Source organism: Megalobrama amblycephala, linkage group LG2 (assembly GCF_018812025.1).
Source record: "Megalobrama amblycephala isolate DHTTF-2021 linkage group LG2, ASM1881202v1, whole genome shotgun sequence".
In the NCBI taxonomy this organism is placed as follows: Eukaryota; Metazoa; Chordata; class Actinopteri; order Cypriniformes; family Xenocyprididae; genus Megalobrama; species Megalobrama amblycephala.
This window is the reverse complement of record NC_063045.1, coordinates 42575187-42593307: the sequence shown is the minus strand read 5'-3', so window position 1 is coordinate 42593307 and position 18121 is coordinate 42575187. Positions and strand designations below refer to the sequence as shown.

Here is an 18121-nt window from a genome sequence, read left to right as displayed (position 1 = left end):
CCCCCTCACATTGCCAGCAGGTGGCAGTGTGATGGTGCAGGCCGCGCCCTGTGCGCCGTCTTCCATACGCACTGCTGCCTCGCAGAGTCTGACCACACTCCGGGCCGCTCCCATGCCGTCCGAGTCGGGTCCCCGTACTCTGCCTCGCTGTCCCACCCCCGGTGCGTCTGTGGTGCCTTTGGTCCCGCTGGCTCGGTGTCTGGAAGCGTGGATGGCGCTCCCCAGCCTGTCCAGCTGGCTCATTCGTACCATCAGACTCGGCTATGCGATTCAGTTCGCCCGGCGTCCCCTGGTTTTCAGGGGTGTCCACTACACTCAGGTGTCACTGGACAACTCACCTGTTCTCCGGGCGGAGATTGCTGTCCTCCTGGCGAAGGATGCAATCGAGCTGGTCCCTCCAGCCGATATGAAGTCGGGGTTTTACAGCCCCCTACTTCATTGTACCAAAAAGGGCGGTGGGCTATGGCCAATCCTGGATCTGTGCGTCTTGAACCGGTACCTTTACAAGTTGCCGTTCAAGATGCGCAGAAGCGCGTTTTCGAATGCGTCCGTCCCCGGGATTGGTTTGCAGCGATCGACCTGAAGGACGCGTACTTTCATGTCTCGATTCTGCCTTGCCACAGACCCTTTCTACGGTTTGCGTTCGAGGGTCGAGCATATCAGTACAAAGTCCTACCTTTCGGGCTGGCCCTGTCGCCCCGCGTCTTCACGAAGGTTGCGGAGGCGGCCATTGTTCCCCTCAAGGAACAAGGCGTTCGTATTCTCAACTACCTCGACGACTGGTTGATCCTGGCCAGCTTGCGAGCGCAGTGCGAACACAGGGATATGGTTTTAGCTCACCTCAGCCGGTTGGGGCTTCGGGTCAACTGGGACAAGAGCAACTCTCCCCCGGGCAGAGGATCTCTTGTCTTGGTCTTGAGCTAGACTCGGTCGCCCGGACTGCGCGCCTCACCGAGGAACGCATCCAGTCGGTGTTGACCTGCCTGAGCACGCTCAAGCGCAGGACAGCGGCCCCACTGAAAGTATTTCAGAGGCTCCTGGGGCATATGGCATCTGCAGCCACGGTAACGCTGCTCGGATTGCTCCATATGAGGCCGCTTCAACACTGGCTCCGCGGTCCGGGTCCCGAGATGGGCGTGGCAGCGCGGCACGCTCCGTGTCCCCGTGACACCGAGCTGCCGTCGCACCCTCATCCGGTGGTCGGATCTTTCGTTCCTGCGGGCCGGAGTACCCCTTGAACAAGTGTCCAGGCATGCTGTGGTCTCCACAGACGCCTCTGCCACGGGATGGGGGGGCCACGTACAACGGGCATGCAGTGTCGGGTCTTTGGACGGGGCCTCAGCTGCATTGGCATATCAATTGCCTGGAGTTGCTAGCAGTACGTCTTGCACTGGGCCGCTTCAAGGAGCTGCTGTCAGACAAGCACGTACTGGTCCGCTCGGACAGCACTGCGGCCGTTGCGTACATCAACCATCAAGGTGGTCTACGCTCCCGTCGCATGTCGCAACTCGCCCGCCATCTCTTGTTGTGGAGTCAGAAGCATCTGAGGTCCCTTCGGGCCACTCATGTCCCAGGTGTGCTCAACCGTGCAGCCGACGAGCTGTCACGGCAGCCTTCACTTGCGGGCGAGTGGCGACTCCACCCCCAGGCGGTTCAGCTGATTTGGCAGCATTTCGGCGAGGCCCAGGTAGACCTGTTTGCCTCCCCAGAAACTGCCCACTGCCAGTGGTTCTATTCCCTGACCGGCGGCACGCTCGGCACGGATGCCCTGGCACACAGCTGGCCCCAGGGTCTGCGCAAATATGCGTTTCCCCCAGTGAGCCTTCTCGCACAACTCTTGTGCAAGGTCAGGGAGGACGGGGAGCAGGTCTTGTTAGTGGTGGCGCCGTACTGGCCCACTCGGACCTGGTTCTCGGACCTCACACTCCTCGCGACAGCCCCTCCCTGGCCGATTCCTCTGAGGAAGGACCTCCTGACTCAGAGACGGGGCACCCTATGGCACCCGCATCCCGACCTGTGGAACCTCCACGTGTGGTCCCTGGACGGGATGCGGAGGTTCTGAGTGATCTCCCGCAAGCGGTCGTAGACACCATCACTTCCGCTAGAGCTCCCTCTACTCGGAGCCTCTATGCGCTGAAGTGGAACCTATTCTTTGAATGGTGCACCTCTCGCCGAGAGGACCCCCGATTATGCTCGGTCAGATCCGTGCTTTCCTTCGTGCAAGAAGGGCTGGAGCGAAGGCTGTCTCCCTCCACCCTAAAGGTGTATGTTGCCGCTATCGCTGCACATCACCACGCAGTTGAGGGTAAGTCCCTGGGGAAACACGATCTGATCGTCAGGTTCCTGAGGGGGGCAAGGAGACTGAATCCTCGCCCTTCCTCCGTACCCTCTTGGGATCTGACCCTGGTTCTCACAGCTCTCCGGGGTCATCCCTTTGAGCCTTGCGGTTCTTCTGGTTGCATTGGCTTCCCTTAAGAGGGTAGGGGATCTGCATGCATTTTCGGTCGACGAAGCGTGCCTAGAATTCGGGCCCGGTGATTCTCACGTCATCCTGAGACCCTGGCCTGGATATGTGCCCAAGGTTCCTACCACTCCCTTCAGAGATCAGGTAGTGAACCTGCAAGCGCTGCCTTCGGAGGAGGCAGACCCAGCCCTAGCTTTGCTCTGTCCCGTCCGCGCTCTGCGTGTGTACGTGGACAGAATGCGAAGCTTCAGGACCTCAGATCAGCTCTTCATCTGTTACGGAGGCCAGCAGAAGGGAAAGGCTGTCTCCAAGCAGAGGATGGCCCACTGGATAGTGGGTGCCATCGCCTTGGCGTACGATTCCCAAGGCGTGCCTTGCCCGCTTGGGTTGAGAGCCCACTTCACCAGAGGAGTGGCCTCTTCCTGGGCGCTGGCTCAGGGCGCCTCGCTGACAGATATCTGTAGAGCTGCGGGCTGGGCGACACCTAACACGTTCGCTAGGTTTTATAGCCTACGTGTAGAGCCGGTATCTTCCTGTGTACTCGCTTCCACTAGCCGGTAGACGCGTTGAACCCGCTCTAAGTGTCGGCTTGCAATGCCATTCCCGCCCCCTGGGCCGGATACGTGCATATTTTTTACTCCAGTCGTGTTCCCCGCTTGGCGAACCCTGTCGAGTTCCTCCGCCTCCCCCTTCGGCTCGGACATTGCGGAGTGTCTGATGCCAGGCCTACATCCGTCACCGACGTTGTCTGTTGGCTGGGTTCCATATGTCGTGACTCCTCTACGTGAGCGGTCCCATATGTGTAATTGTCCACGGTTTAAAACTCCCTACGGCGAGTCCGTGTCTTTCCCCCCGGGCCAGTCCATATGTGTATTCTCCACGTAAACTCCTCCCCCATTGGGTAGGTAGTGGCCTCCGCAGCGTCCCCTACGGGTTCGCTTCCCCAGTGTAGTCTAGTTTACTTAGTGGGTATGTCGGAACAGCAGTAGACTCTCTCGGCGTAAGCTTGCCCCCTTCACCGTCCCAATTGGTGCGACGGGTGGCTAGAGCTTGCACTGGGCACTGGAAGGGGTTTCGTAACTGTGGCGCTTTATTTGGGATCCCAATTCGTCGGTCACTACTGACGTACGTCGAACGTGACCGACTGAAAGGGAACGTCTCGGTTACGTATGTAACCCTCGTTCCCTGAAGGAGGGAACGGAGACGTACGTCCCGTCGCCACAGTTTCTGTACCCTCGCTGTTGTGCGGACACCAGTTGTCTCCTCAGCGAAAAACAGAGTGCGATTGCATCTGCTTCCTATTTATATACACCTGTCGGAGGCGGTGCGCATTATGCAAATATCGCACGCCAATTCCATTGGCTTGTTTTAGTTCACTAGAAGCTGATAGGGCTCTCTAGCGATATCCCAATTCGTCGGTCACTACTGACGTACGTCTCCGTTCCCTCCTTCAGGGAACGAGGGTTACATACGTAACCGAGACGTTTTTCATCCAATATTTCTATTTGATTTCATTTCTATTTAGCTTGTATTTATATCTATTTCAGTTTTAGTAATTTTAGTATTTCAACTTGTTTTATTTCAGTTAGTTGCCTAGGCAACAGTTCTAATTTAAGTTTTTCATCCAATATTTCTATTTGATTTCATTTCTATTTAGCTTTTATTTATATCCATTTCAGTTTTAGTAATTTTAGTATTTCAACTTGTTTTATTTCAGTTAGTTGCCTAGGCAACAGTTCTAATTTAAGTGTTCATCCAATATTTCTATTTTGTTATTTCTATTTAGCTTCATTTATATTCATTTCAGTTTTAGTAATTTTAGTGTTTCAACTTGTTTTCAGTTAGTTGCCTAGGCAAAAGTTCTAATTTAAGTTTTTCATCCAATATTTCTATTTTATTTCATTTCTATTTAGCTTGCATTTATATCTATTTCAATTTTAGTAATTTTAGTATTTCAACTTGTTTTATTTCAGTTAGTTGCCTAGGCAACAGTTCTAATTTAAGTTTTTCATCCAATATTTCTATTTTATTTCATTTCTATTTAGCTTTTATTTATATCCATTTCAGTTTTAGTAATTTTAGTACTTCAACTTGTTTTATTTCAGTTAGTCGCCTAGGCAACAGTTCTAATTTAGGTGTTCATCCAATATTTCTATTTTGTTATTTCTATTTAGCTTCATTTATATTAATTTCAGTTTTAGTAATTTTAGTGTTTCAACTTGTTTTCAGTTAGTTGTCTAGGCAACAGTTCTAATTTAAGTTTTTCATCCAATATTTCTATTTGATTTCATTTCTATTTAGCTTGTATTTATATCTATTTCAGTTTTAGTAATTTTAGTATTTCAACTTGTTTTATTTCAGTTAGTTGCCTAGGCAACAGTTCTAATTTAAGTGTTCATCCAATATTTCTATTTTATGTTATTTCTATTTAGCTTCATTTATATTCATTTCAGTTTTAGTAATTTTAGTGTTTCAACTTGTTTTCAGTTAGTTGCCTAGGCAAAAGTTCTAATTTAAATTTTTCATCCAATATTTCTATTTTATTTCATTTCTATTTAGCTTTTATTTATATCCATTTCAGTTTTAGTAATTTTAGTACTTCAACTTGTTTTATTTCAGTTAGTCGCCTAGGCAACAGTTCTAATTTAGGTGTTCATCCAATATTTCTATTTTGTTATTTCTATTTAGCTTCATTTATATTAATTTCAGTTTTAGTAATTTTAGTGTTTCAACATGTTTTCAGTTAGTTGCCTAGGCAACAGTTCTAATTTAAGTTTTTCATCCAATATTTCCATTTTGTTATTTCTATTTAGCTTCGTTTATATTAATTTCAGGTTTAGTAATTTTAGTGTTTCAACTTGTTTTCAGTTAGTTGTCTAGGCAACAGTTCTAATTTAAGTTTTTCATCCAATATTTCCATGTTGTTATTTCTATTTAGCTTCATTTATATTAATTTCAGTTTTAGTAATTTTAGTGTTTCAACTTGTTTTCAGTTAGTTGTCTAGGCAACAGTTCTAATTTAAGTTTTTCATCCAATATTTCTATTTGATTTCATTTCTATTTAGCTTGTATTTATATCTATTTCAGTTTTAGTAATTTTAGTATTTCAACTTGTTTTTATTTCAGTTAGTTGCCTAGGCAACAGTTCTAATTTAAGTGTTCATCCAATATTTCTATTTTATGTTATTTCTATTTAGCTTCATTTATATTCATTTCAGTTTTAGTAATTTTAGTGTTTCAACTTGTTTTCAGTTAGTTGCCTAGGCAACAGTTCTAATTTAAGTTTTTCATCCAATATTTATATTTTGTTATTTCTATTTAGCTTCATTTATATTCATTTCAGTTTTAGTAATTTTAGTGTTTCAACTTGTTTTCAGTTAGTTGCCTAGGCAACAGTTCTAATTTAAGTTTTTCATCCAATATTTCTATTTTATTTCATTTCTATTTAGCTTTTATTTATATCCATTTCAGTTTTAGTAATTTTAGTATTTCAACTTGTTTTATTTCAGTTAGTTGCCTAGGCAACAGTTCTAATTTAAGTGTTCATCCAATATTTCTATTTTGTTATTTCTATTTAGCTTCATTTATATTAATTTCAGTTTTAGTAATTTTAGTATTTCAACTTGTTTTATTTCAGTTAGTTGCCTAGGCAACAGTTCTAATTTAAGTGTTCATCCAATATTTCTATTTTGTTATTTCTATTTAGCTTCATTTATATTAATTTCAGTTTTAGTAATTTTCGTATTTCAACTTGTTTTATTTCAGTTAGTTGCCTAGGCAACAGTTCTAATTTAAGTTTTTCATCCAATATTTCTATTTGATTTCATTTCTATTTAGCTTTTATTTATATCCATTTCAGTTTTAGTAATTTTAGTATTTCAACTTGTTTTATTTTAGTTAGTTGCCTAGGCAACAGTTCTAATTTAAGTGTTCATCCAATATTTCTATTTTGTTATTTCTATTTAGCTTCATTTATATTAATTTCAGTTTTAGTAATTTTAGTGTTTCAACTTGTTTTCAGTTAGTTGCCTAGACAACAGTTCTAATTGAAGTTTTTCATCCAATATTTCTATTTTATTTTTTATTTCTATTTAGCTTTTATTTATTTCAGTTTTAGTAATTTTAGTACTTCAACTCATTTGATTTCATTTAGTTGCCTAGGCAACAGTTCTAATTTAAGTTTTTAATCCAATATTTCTATTTTTTTTTTTTATTCGGCTTTTATTTATATCTATTTCAGTTTGGTTTTAGTAATTTTAGTACTTCAACTCATTTGATTTTAGTTAGTTGCCAAGGCAACAGATCTAATTACATTTTTTCATCCAATATTTCTATTTTATTTTTATTTAGCTTTCATTTATTTCTATTTCAGTTTTGTAATTTTAGAACATCATTTTTTTTTTCAGATAGTAGGCAACAGCTCCAAGTTTTTACATCTAGTGTTTCTGTTTTATTTTATATTATTTCAGCTTTATTTTAACTAACAAAAATGATCTTTAATTAACAATAATAACACTGATTCTGTGATGCTTTTAAAACTTGCCATCATCCCAGTCAGCCCGACATAGCAACATTGGCTCAACCAATTGCATCAGCTGGGGGCGGTACTATCTTTTTGCCCAGTTATTGGAAGAATTGACCGTAAAAGCTGCTGTCAGTATGAATAAATATGAAGGAAACAGTTACACCATCCGTCTGATCTCCACAAAGGGGATCAGTGGACTAATGTCTTTATGAAATGAGACATTAATTCATTAGACGCAGAGACATCCTGTTAGTGTGGGGGAGGGGAAGTGACATCACGATTGCTCACCCAATTTCTCGTTGAGCAGAGAATTGTCCACAGAATTTATCAGGTTTCAGCATCAGAAAACAGCAGAGAATTATACTGAGTACAGATGGTTTCGGGTTGGCAGTCTTTAATGTGCTAATTAGTTTTAACAGTCATTTCAATTTCATATAAGGATGTGCCTTGAATATTTTATGACAAGAACATAAGTAACACACTCTAAGCAGGGTACAAGCCTCAAGGCGTTTTGAATCCATTTCCTTGCATGAAAATAGTCGACAAAGATGCTCTATTTGCAAAAACAGCTTTTTGATTTGATGAAGTTCACTCGGGGTAATGCCAGAGCTTGTTCGTTCCGGTTTGTTTTGACTGCTCATGTGTTGCTTCAGGGGAAAAAAAGACGAAATGTCAAGGGAAACGCATAACATTTATGGGTAAATCTCTAAAGAAATGTCTGGGTCATATTTCACCTCAAAAAAAAAAAAAAAAAATAGAAATTATATTTTGCACAAAATAATAATTTTGCACTATTTTACGCAAAAAAAAGACTGCATTTCTTGCAATGTGACATTTTCATGTCCACCCAACTTCTCAATCTCAGTACTTTATTTTATTTTATTATTTGAAATTTTATTAGTTATTAAAAATGCTTTAATTAAATACTGCAATACCTTTTCCAATTATAAAATCAAACAATTATAAAAAATACAGAACTAAAATTTTAAATTATAAAATAAATTAATTATAAAAATACTTAAATACTGAAATTATATTTCAGATTACAAAATAAAATAATTTAAAAAGATTATAAATATTAAAATATAAGAATAATTCTAATATGGCAGTTCTGTCTAGATTTAATCTAATTTCTGATAACACTTTACAATAATGTTTCATTCTTTATCATTAGTTAACTATATTAGTAAACATGAACTAACAATGAAAACCCTTCTAAAACATTTATTAATCTCAGTTCATTTCAACATTTGCTAAACTGAACAATGAACAGTTGTATTTTTATTAACTAATATTAACAAAGACGAATAAGTAATGTAACAAATGTAACAAAAACATTGTCAGTTATTATTAGTAAATGCCTTAACTATAACGTTAACTAATGGGACCTTATTGTAAAGTGATGCAAATTTTCTTTTGATTTTGATAATCCATGTTTTTCTTGGCAGTTTTAAGAGACTCACCCTTAAACAGCATATTAAATCTTCCATTTTCTATTTATTCTAAAGCCAAAAATTTATTTTAAACCTCCATGTTTGCCAAAAACAAATCTGTGACAGAAAATGCAGTGAGAGGAATCTACTGTAGCACCAAACATGACTGTTGGTTTCCTTTCCTCCACCTTTCCACCCTCGACTGATCTCAGCCATAGACGGCTTTCCCTGCTGGTTACAGGGTTAGCGTTCAGCTCAGGTCAGGTTTACTCTGGCGTGAAGGACATCGTACTGAGACCCTCAGCACCACTTTACTGAAGTGATTGATCACCCTGAGCACAATGTAAATGGCCTGTCATTTGAGACGAAGGGACCCATGTGCATCAAGCTGTCTGTAATTCAAGTTCAATCTGGCTAAGAAGAGTCCCTGAGCACCAGGCTCAAATAAAGTTTGATTTAATGGTGATTCACATGCTGAGAAGATAATTTAGCAGTTAAATAATTGTGGGGATATTGTCATTTGCATGATCAGTTTCGCTGACCAGTTACCTACTGTGTGGAGATTCCATACATTTTATTGTGTTTTTATGCTGTAGCTTGTAGTGAACCTCAGGATGCTGCTGGTGCACATCAAAATTGAGATATTTGCTGTTCCAGCAGGAATCTGACAGCACACATCACCTCAAAAGGTAGAGAGGGACCATTGTTTTTAGATTTTCTCTCACAGTGAATTCTACTGCAAATCTATCTGCCTTTAAAGTGCCTATAATAGTGACCAACACACAATATTGATCTTAACAGAAGTCAGAGACAATGTCAAAAGCATTTATCTTAATGCAACAGTGACCACCCCCCTTTTTTTAGCAGCACTGGTTCCAGAAGTTTTTTTTTTTTTTTCCATAAATTTTTCCCATTGTGATTTTAAAATAGTCTTTGTTAAAGAGTTATAAGCCATGAACCAAGCTAATCAGCAACGAGGTGAACTGTAACATTACGAACTTTGATATGAAGCAAAACATTTTTTGAAAATTGGACAAAAAGACAAAAGGGAAAGATCTACAATCCCATGAAGCATTGCGAACAGCATAATCAAATTAAAAATGATGGAGAAATATAAAACTACTCATTTACAAATGTTGATTATATGTATAAAAACAATTTATTTCAAAGGGTTATGAAAATTATGGGAAAATTAAAAATATCCCATAATTCACTCACCCTTAAAGGTGCCCTAGATTCAAAAATTTAATTTACCTGGGCATAGTTAAATAACAAGAGTTCAGTACACGGAAATGACATACAGTGAGTCTCAAACTCCATTGTTTCCTCCTTCTTATATAAATCTCATTGGTTTAAAAGACCTCCGAATAAGACTCCCCCAATATTTGCATATGCCAGCCCATGTTCCCAACATTATGAAAGGCATTAGACAAGGGCAGAACGTCTGGATCTGTGCAGAGCTGAATCAACAGACTAGGTAAGCAAGCAAGGACAATAGCAAAAAATGGCAGATGGAGCAATAATAACTGACATGATTCATGATAACATGATATTTTTAGTGATATTTGTAAATTGTCTTTCTAAATGTTTCGTTAGCATGTTGCTAATGTACTGTTAAATGTGGTTAAAGTTACCATCGTTTCTTACTGTATTCACGGAGACAAGAGAGCCGTCGCTATTTTCATTTTTTAAACACTTGCAGTCTGTATAATGCATAAACACAACTTCATTCTTTTTAAATCTCTCCAACAGTGTAGCATTAGCCGTTAGCCACGGAGCACAGCCTCAAACACATTCAGAATCAATGTAAACATCAAAATAAACACTGTACTTACGCGATTAGACATGCTGCATGACGAACACTTTGTAAAGATCCATTTTGAGGGTTATATCAGCTGTTTGAATTTTTTTTTAATGTTGTTTAAGGCAAGCGCGAGCTCTTGGGGCGTGGAGCACCAGATTTAAAGGGCCGCACACCCTGAATCGGCTCATTTCTAATTATGCCCCAAAATAGGCAGTTAAAAAAATGAATTAAAAAAAATCTATGGGGTATTTTGAGCTGAAACTTCACAGACACATTCAGGGGACACCTTAGACTTATATTACATCTTTTAAAAAAAAGTTCTAGGGCACCTTTAAGCCATCTTAAGTGTATATGACTTTCTTCTTTTAGCCAAACACAACTGGAGTTATATTAAAAATTATGCTGGCTCTTCCAAGTGAATGGTACGCTAGATTTTGAAGGCCAAAAAAGCGCACTTGATGAAATTCAACTATTCCATTGTATTCATGCACTGAGGCCATATGAACTGCATGTATTCTCATAGTAGGATAAAATATTGTACTGTAGTAGTAAACTGATCAACCACAGAAAAGCTTAAATGATCTACCATTACTAACACTACTCTGTTAAAGACAGCATAGTGTGTCAGACCGGTATTAATGGGCCTGCTTCAAGCATTACTGAAAACAGTGCGTGTTACAGTAATAAGGAAGCAAGGCAGTGCACTCACGAGATCCAGAGAATGCCCTTATCTCCCATCAGAGAGGTTTAGCATGCATGAGTAAGCAGTGAGGGAATATGATTCTTAGTCACTACAAAATCTTAATCAGTATTTGTGTCTGAAAACTAAATATCCGATACAGTTGTTAAATTTCTCTTGTTTTAAAGATGTTTAAATATTTTTTAATGGAAGAAAAGACAAAAATACTGATTAAGAAAAAGATCAGAAATCTTCTAACACTCATAATGAGGCAGAAAGACCACCTTCTAGCATCAACACAACACTTCCAAGCATAAAGTAAGAGTTTTATCACCATTTGAGAGTTAAAATCATATATATGTTTTTAAAACAGCTGAATTTGAAAAGGAAATGAGCCATATTTTATTCTGGACTTGAATAAAATAAATTGGTTTGGTTTTACCAAAGGAAACCACTGATAAGTTTATGGAATGAAACAACTAAAAACTGCACAGGACCAAGCACCAAAAAATTAAATTAAAAAATGAAAGAAAAAAAAAATAAAGGAAGGGATCGCAGAACCAACCATGATTAGTCTGAAAGGAAAGGGTCATTTTGGAGGCAAAACAAGCCACAATACACACCAGGATTCCACCTCAGCTCCAGCTCTGTGATGAAGAGGAAATCCTACGCTGAGAGATCCAGACTTCCTGTCATCCTACTCCCGTTCTCCTCAGTCCTCGTCGTTTCTCTCTCCCTGCACGCTGTCTAGAAGACCCCACCCACTTCTCTCTCCACCCAAACTGAAATGCACTTATCTCAGCAGACCAAGAGCAGCCAACGCCCAATCAGACACGTCGGTTGCGTCACCAGGGCAACGCTCTGCTTCGTCTGATGAGAATTCTCCAAGCAGCGCTGATGGATACAGGATCCATTACCTTGGCGAGGCCTTCTTGCTCCACTGGGAGAGCGATGTGATGGGCTGAGGAGCTGGGGAGCTTGTGTTTCTGGCTTGACATAAACAGCCTGAGGAAGCCCTCCTCTTGAAGATCTTTCTTGTTTGAACAATGGCCATGCTGCACATCACGTCCCAGAAAACAAGCCCTTCCTAACTCCTCCCCGTCACTTCTGATGTGCTGCACGTGGTCTGGGCAGCCATGTTTCTTTATTCTAGGCTTAGTTTTATTCCGCATGTAGTGCTATCCAGGTCACAAGCCTGGGGGTTTAGCAGAGCTCTGGATTGTCTTGACTAGTTCAGTCAACAATCCTGTGAAGATCAGACCATTAGACTGAGAGACTGACTGCTGGATTTGTTCAATCAGATTAGTGTCCCATTGATTAAACCTGAAATGCTTCTCAATTTACACTCTTAGTGAATCACTTCACTGCAAACTGAATGACAGGAGAAGACCATCAGGAGCCCGAAAATATCTTGTCACAACTCTGTTCAAAATACATTTTCACACAAAGTATCACAGCCCATTTTTCAGCTTTAGGACAGGACAGAATAGAACAGATATAAAACAAAAAATTTAACCGAATAGAATAGAATAGAATAGAATAGAATAGAATAGAATAGAATAGAATAGTCCCGGTCCAAAAACTGCAAAATACAACAGAATAGAATATGACAAAAAATAATAAAATAGGAGAGAAGGGAAGGAAATAGATCTAGACCAGACATGAAACTTAAGAATAGAATAACAAATGACAGAAATGAATAGAATATGACAGAATAGACAAATCTAGACCATGATAAATTAATAAGGAAAGAATAAAATAGAATATGACAGAAATGAATATAATATGCCACAGTAGACTAGAAGGAAATGGATCTAAACTGGACAGGAAAGAATAGAATAGAATAGAATAGAATAGAATAGAATAGAATAGTCCTCAAAACTGCAAAATAGAACAGAACAGAATATGACAATAGAAGAAAAGAGAAGGGAATATATCTAGGCCAGACAGGAAAGAATAGAATAGAATAGAATAGAATAGAATAGAATAGAATAGAATAGAATAGTCCTGGCCCAAAAACTGCAAAATACAACAGAACAGAATATGACGACAAATAATAAAATAGGACAGAAGGGAAGGAAATAGATCTAGACCAGACATGAAACTTAAGAATAGAATAACATATGACAGAAATTAATTAAATATGACAATAGAACGTAAGGGAATAGATCTATTCTAGACCAAAATAAATGAATAAGGAAAGAATAAAATAAAATATGAATAGAATAAAATATGACAGAAAGTAATAGAATATGACTTAAAAGGAGGCAATAGTTCTAGACCATAATGAACAAGTAAGGAAAGAACAAAACAGAAAAAAAAGAATAGAATAAAATTGAATATGACAGTAAATAATAGAATATGTCATAGATAGATTTAGACTGGACAGGAAAGAATATAGTATAGAATATAATAGACCAAAAAAAAACATCACAATGGAATACAATAGGACAGGAATTAACAGTATATGGCAGAATATAACAGATTAGCCCTATCCTAAAAACTGCAAAATAGAATAGAATATGACAGGAAAGAATAGAATATGACACAACAGAAGAAAAAAGAAGGGGACAGATCTAGGCTGAATAGAATAGAATAGAATAGAATAGAATAGAATAGAATAGAATAGAATAGAATAGAATAGAATATGTTAGGAAAGAATACAATATGATAGAATAGAAGAGAGCAGAACAGAATAGCCCTGTCCTGTCTTAAAAAGCGCAAAAGGGAATAGAATAGAATAGAATAGAATAGAATATGACAGGAAAGAACAGAAGAGAATAGGATCTAGACCAGGCAGAATAGAATAAAATAGAATTGGATTGAATAGAAATGTTATTTCTATTCAGCATTGATTTTCCATGCAAATCTTAAATGAAACTGCAGGAAGAGGAGGTCATCTGCTGTCTAATATCAAACAGATGATCAGTCTGCTTCAGTGTTTCATTATACACCATCACTACACATCTTCATCTGTTTCAGTACAAAAGTCTTTTTATACAAGTCATGAGGAATATGAAATAAACGTATATTCAGCTACAGGTAAAGACATCGCAGGGAATATGCCATCTGAGACTAAAGAATCTCTGGATCTACACAATTAACATGTGACTCTTTGCTCCTTACATCTTACAGCCTTTTATCTGATGATGAGAAAGCCTTTTCACTGCCACCATCAATGCTGTCAATTCAGAGTGTGTGCTCATGAGGACATGTGACAGCAAATGCTCCTTTGTTTGTTTTGTGTACAGGCAAACCTTCTATGAATATTTCTACAAATATGAATCAGAGCGTCTGGTATTAAACACTGGTAACTTCCCACAAGTAGTAATAATAATAAATTATAGATTATTAATACAAATAAGATATCGTTGTATATTTAATTAATTTGGACTACAAATGAAAAATAATAAGTGCTCCAAAGAAAAAGCTGCAGGACTGAGGTATCCTTAAGGGAAGCAGTAGTTTCCTGTTGCTTGTGACAGGAAAACAGTGAACCAGCGGGGACGCGCAGCTGTTCGGGGGCGCGTCTTTTAGTGCCAGCAGTGAGACTGTTGCTGCTTTCGTTTCTTTAGTTATTTACTCTGTTTGCTGTTATTTCGTGACGCTTGCAGGGTACAAATAAATATAAATAGCCAATAAATCAAACAAGCGTTTATATATCTCCGAAATTTAATTGAATCGATTTGTTTAAATGCAAATTGAGTAGGCTAAATGTTGTTAATTATACGACTCGAGTTATGAATTATAATGCAGGACAGTTAAAGGACAGGCCTATACACAGAACATTCCTTATTTAAGGTCTCAAGTCAAGATTGAAGGTTACAGCTGTACATGGCCTAACGAAACGACGTATTTTATTTTTTAGTCGGGTTTTTAATCCCAATCCGACGTTTTCCAAATAAAACAATTATTTGAATTCGTCCTCTAGAGATCGTGAGAATCTTGTGCGTGTAGAAGGACAAGTGTGATGATGATGATGATGATGATGCCTCTAGCACAACCTCCAGTGACGCTTATAATCGACTACGGCAAAATATTAACAAGTACATCCATCATACATCATCAAACAACAACAAGCGATGACTGCACATCAATAATAATCTGAACATTTATAGCCTGCACATTTTACTCCACTGCATCCCAGCTATATAGTGAGATATAAACAAGTCGCATAGTCATACCTCAGACTGTAAAGCAGCGGTTTATTCTGTCCTTTCCGTCCAGAAATGCAGAATTTCAAAGGTCTCACTCAAGATCATTGCGTGGATTACGCGTTCATACGCTCTTGCCACATTGGCAGTGTCTCAAACACCAGTGAGCTGTCTACCTAGACCGCATTTTGTGCGTCATAGTCGCTTTCGGAGTCAGCTGACTCGGAACGCGCTAATAAAACCCCCAAAACGCGGTCTGGTAGTTTTTGAAACACCACCGCTGCGGAGGAAACGTGCGTCTGAAGCATCTTTTACAGTAAATGCCCAGCCAATGAGAATAAAACAACTGTATACCCAAGATGAGACTGTCGTGTTCCTCATATTGGGGCACTTATTTCTAACCTCTCTTTGAGCCTGGTGTGCAGTATTACTGGAACTGATAAGAATATGTGCTATATTTGATCCTGACCTGGACTTTATACATCTGTGATTGTTTATGTTTCACATTATTCAAACTTTGCAAGTCGCCTCTGACTTTATAAGGATAAAACTGATATGTTAGCTACCTGAATGAGACAAGGTGTTTGAAAAATCTATTTAAATAAAATAAAAAGGTTATAATCGACCATTACACCACTAGAGGGCACAGTAAAGATATTATTATGGCAGCTACAATACAGTTTTTATGAGTATATTTTATTTTACATGAATTCTACTACACTAATAGCTCGCAATTAAAAAAAAAGTTTGCTTATCACGTTAGAATTTAAATTTATTTAAATATTTGTATTAAAATTGCTTAAAAACTATCGCACACACAAAAACCTGTAACAGAGCATAACCACTAGAGGGCGCAGTGAAGCCTCTTATTATTTAGGCAGTATTTCACTTAACATTTTATATAAATATATAGCATTTGATTATTTGATATACATTTGATATACATTATGTTTCCAGAATGAACTTACTTTTGTTGTAACATATGACCGACAGAGTTGTAACAGAGCCTAACCACTAGAGGGCGCAGTGAAGCCTCTTATATTGTAGGCTTTTGCAGTACTATACGCTGTTTCATTTTTATAAACCTCGATACCAATGCTTTTTCTTTTAATTATTTTACATTATTTTATTATTTATATTGGTCTAAAATCAATTTCACAGCAACAATACCTGAACCGAACACCAGACTGAAAACATCAAAACGCATTTAAATCACATGACCTGTCGTTATGACGTGTTTGTAGCTCATCCGGGTCAAAAGGCGTCAGCATGGACACGGGGGATGTTCTTGCATCTCTGGTAGGGAACGAATTATTTTAACGAATCAACAAACATATAGCACTGTACAATATCGCGACAGGCAGAATTAGTATTTTATTGAAGCGATGTTCTCAGTTAACGAATGTTCACCAGTTTGCTACAGCTACATATCTTAGTTAGCTTGCATGCTAACAAGCATGTCATGAGCATATGGCAACAACATGAACAAAACAGATCAGGAATAAGAAAAAATATTCTTAATCAGTGATATTTATATTCATCGAGGTTTAAAATGCTTCGGTAGTTCTTTACTAGTCAAACATGGGTACTTGACAGCGTTGATAAATACGGTCACTTGTGGTATTAATGGCACGAGTTTTACGTATTAGATTTATTAATGCACTGCAACGCTTTATTCTCCATTGAGTTTAATATTTGTGTTTTAAACAGGGGATAGAGGGAGCCACCGCAGCTGCGCATGCGCTCTCTCTTCCAGCAGAAGCGTATGGAAACGATGTGAGATGGGATTTTTTTATATTTGCACAAATAAGCAAAACTTTGAAGAAAACAAATTTTCTTTTAAATTGAGTATCACTTAAAAACACTAACCTTATTTTGTTTCCTACCAGGCTCAGTTGGAAGTAATGTGGGCTATGAAAGCCTACAATCACGCAGAAGTTTACTTTAATGTAAGTGAGTGAATGAATGAATGAATGAATGAATGAATCTGGAACTCTTTCACTGATTCTTTATTTCTCTGCAGCTTATTTCCTCAGTTGATCCTAAATTTCTAAAACTAACAAAATCAGACGAGCAGATATACACTAAATTCCGGGAAGCATTTCCTGATCTCAGTATTCAAGTTCTGGACCCGGAGCTGCTGAAGTCAGCAGACGCCAAAGAGGTTTGTGACGTTACTCTTGCACGTGAGATGCGTTTAATTTTAGACATTACCCATGGAGAGTCGATCAAGCTCTATTTCAATTCTCTTTGCAGAAATGGAGGCCCTTTTGTAACCAGTTTGAAGGTGTTGTAGAGGACTTCAACTATGGTACATTATTACGTCTAGACTGTCAGAAAGACTACACGGAGGAGAACACGATATTTGGTATGTAATGCCACACATACACTCATTTCAGTCCCCAAGAAATAGATCAGCATCTTACCAAGAGAAAACAAATTATTACTAGAAGGAAATGCTCAGGGGGGAAAACAAATTTTTTTCTTTTCATTTCAGCCACCAGAATCCAGTTTTACGCCATTGAGATTGCCAGAAACAGAGAAGGCTACAATGACGTCGTCCACAAAGCCAATTCAAAAACCAAACAACTTAAAGATGACAGTTAATCACAACAGTGTAACATTTTAAGTGTCCTTCTTGGTGTAGTAGAGATATTGCACATCAAGCTCAAAAAGTGGAGAAATGCATAATAAATGTCCTATGTAAATGTATGTAAAAGTTGCTTTTTTATTTGTACTTTAAAGTCGGAAGGTGGATAAAATTGTTTTGATTTTCCTGTAATGTCTGGCACCTTTTTTATAATAACTACATTTCCCCACTGAAAATGTGCTGCTGTACTGTGAATTGATTGTCATGGCTTGAAAGCTATGAAATTGCATTCGCATTTCACTTTAAAATGTCATTCAACAAAAAGCAGAACTCGCATTAATAAAAGTGGCCGTTACACCAAAAATGTATAGTTCAAAATTTATAAGTTCTTTTTTGGAGTTAAAAGTTCACCCTTGAACATCTTGATGCATCCCAATGCCAACTTACAATTTTTTGCTGTTACCTTTACTGC

The 18121-nt window shown here is 38.8% G+C and overlaps 2 protein-coding genes across 5 annotated transcripts in view; one reads left to right on the top strand and one right to left on the bottom strand.

Moving 5' to 3' along the window:
- dmtn (dematin actin binding protein) overlaps positions 1-15360 on the bottom strand; it is a 33366-nt gene extending 18006 nt beyond the window's left edge. Inside the window, exon 1 of one of the 4 annotated variants that reach the window (XM_048176583.1) lies at positions 15090-15360. The gene's annotated coding sequence lies outside the window, so the exon portion shown is untranslated. Of the gene's footprint in view, positions 1-11528; positions 12387-15089 lie in introns of those variants that run through there. The other 3 variants (XM_048176591.1, XM_048176566.1, XM_048176573.1) reach the window with 3 other exon arrangements.
- An 860-nt stretch (positions 15361-16220) lies between these two features.
- pbdc1 (polysaccharide biosynthesis domain containing 1) lies at positions 16221-18013 on the top strand. Its single transcript, XM_048176604.1, has 6 exons — positions 16221-16358; positions 16770-16835; positions 16949-17008; positions 17083-17223; positions 17316-17427; positions 17557-18013. The coding sequence occupies exons 1-6, from the start codon at positions 16329-16331 to the stop codon at positions 17664-17666; spliced, it is 519 nt and encodes a 172-aa protein (XP_048032561.1). The 5' UTR covers positions 16221-16328; the 3' UTR covers positions 17667-18013.
- The last annotated feature ends 108 nt before the right edge of the window (positions 18014-18121 follow it).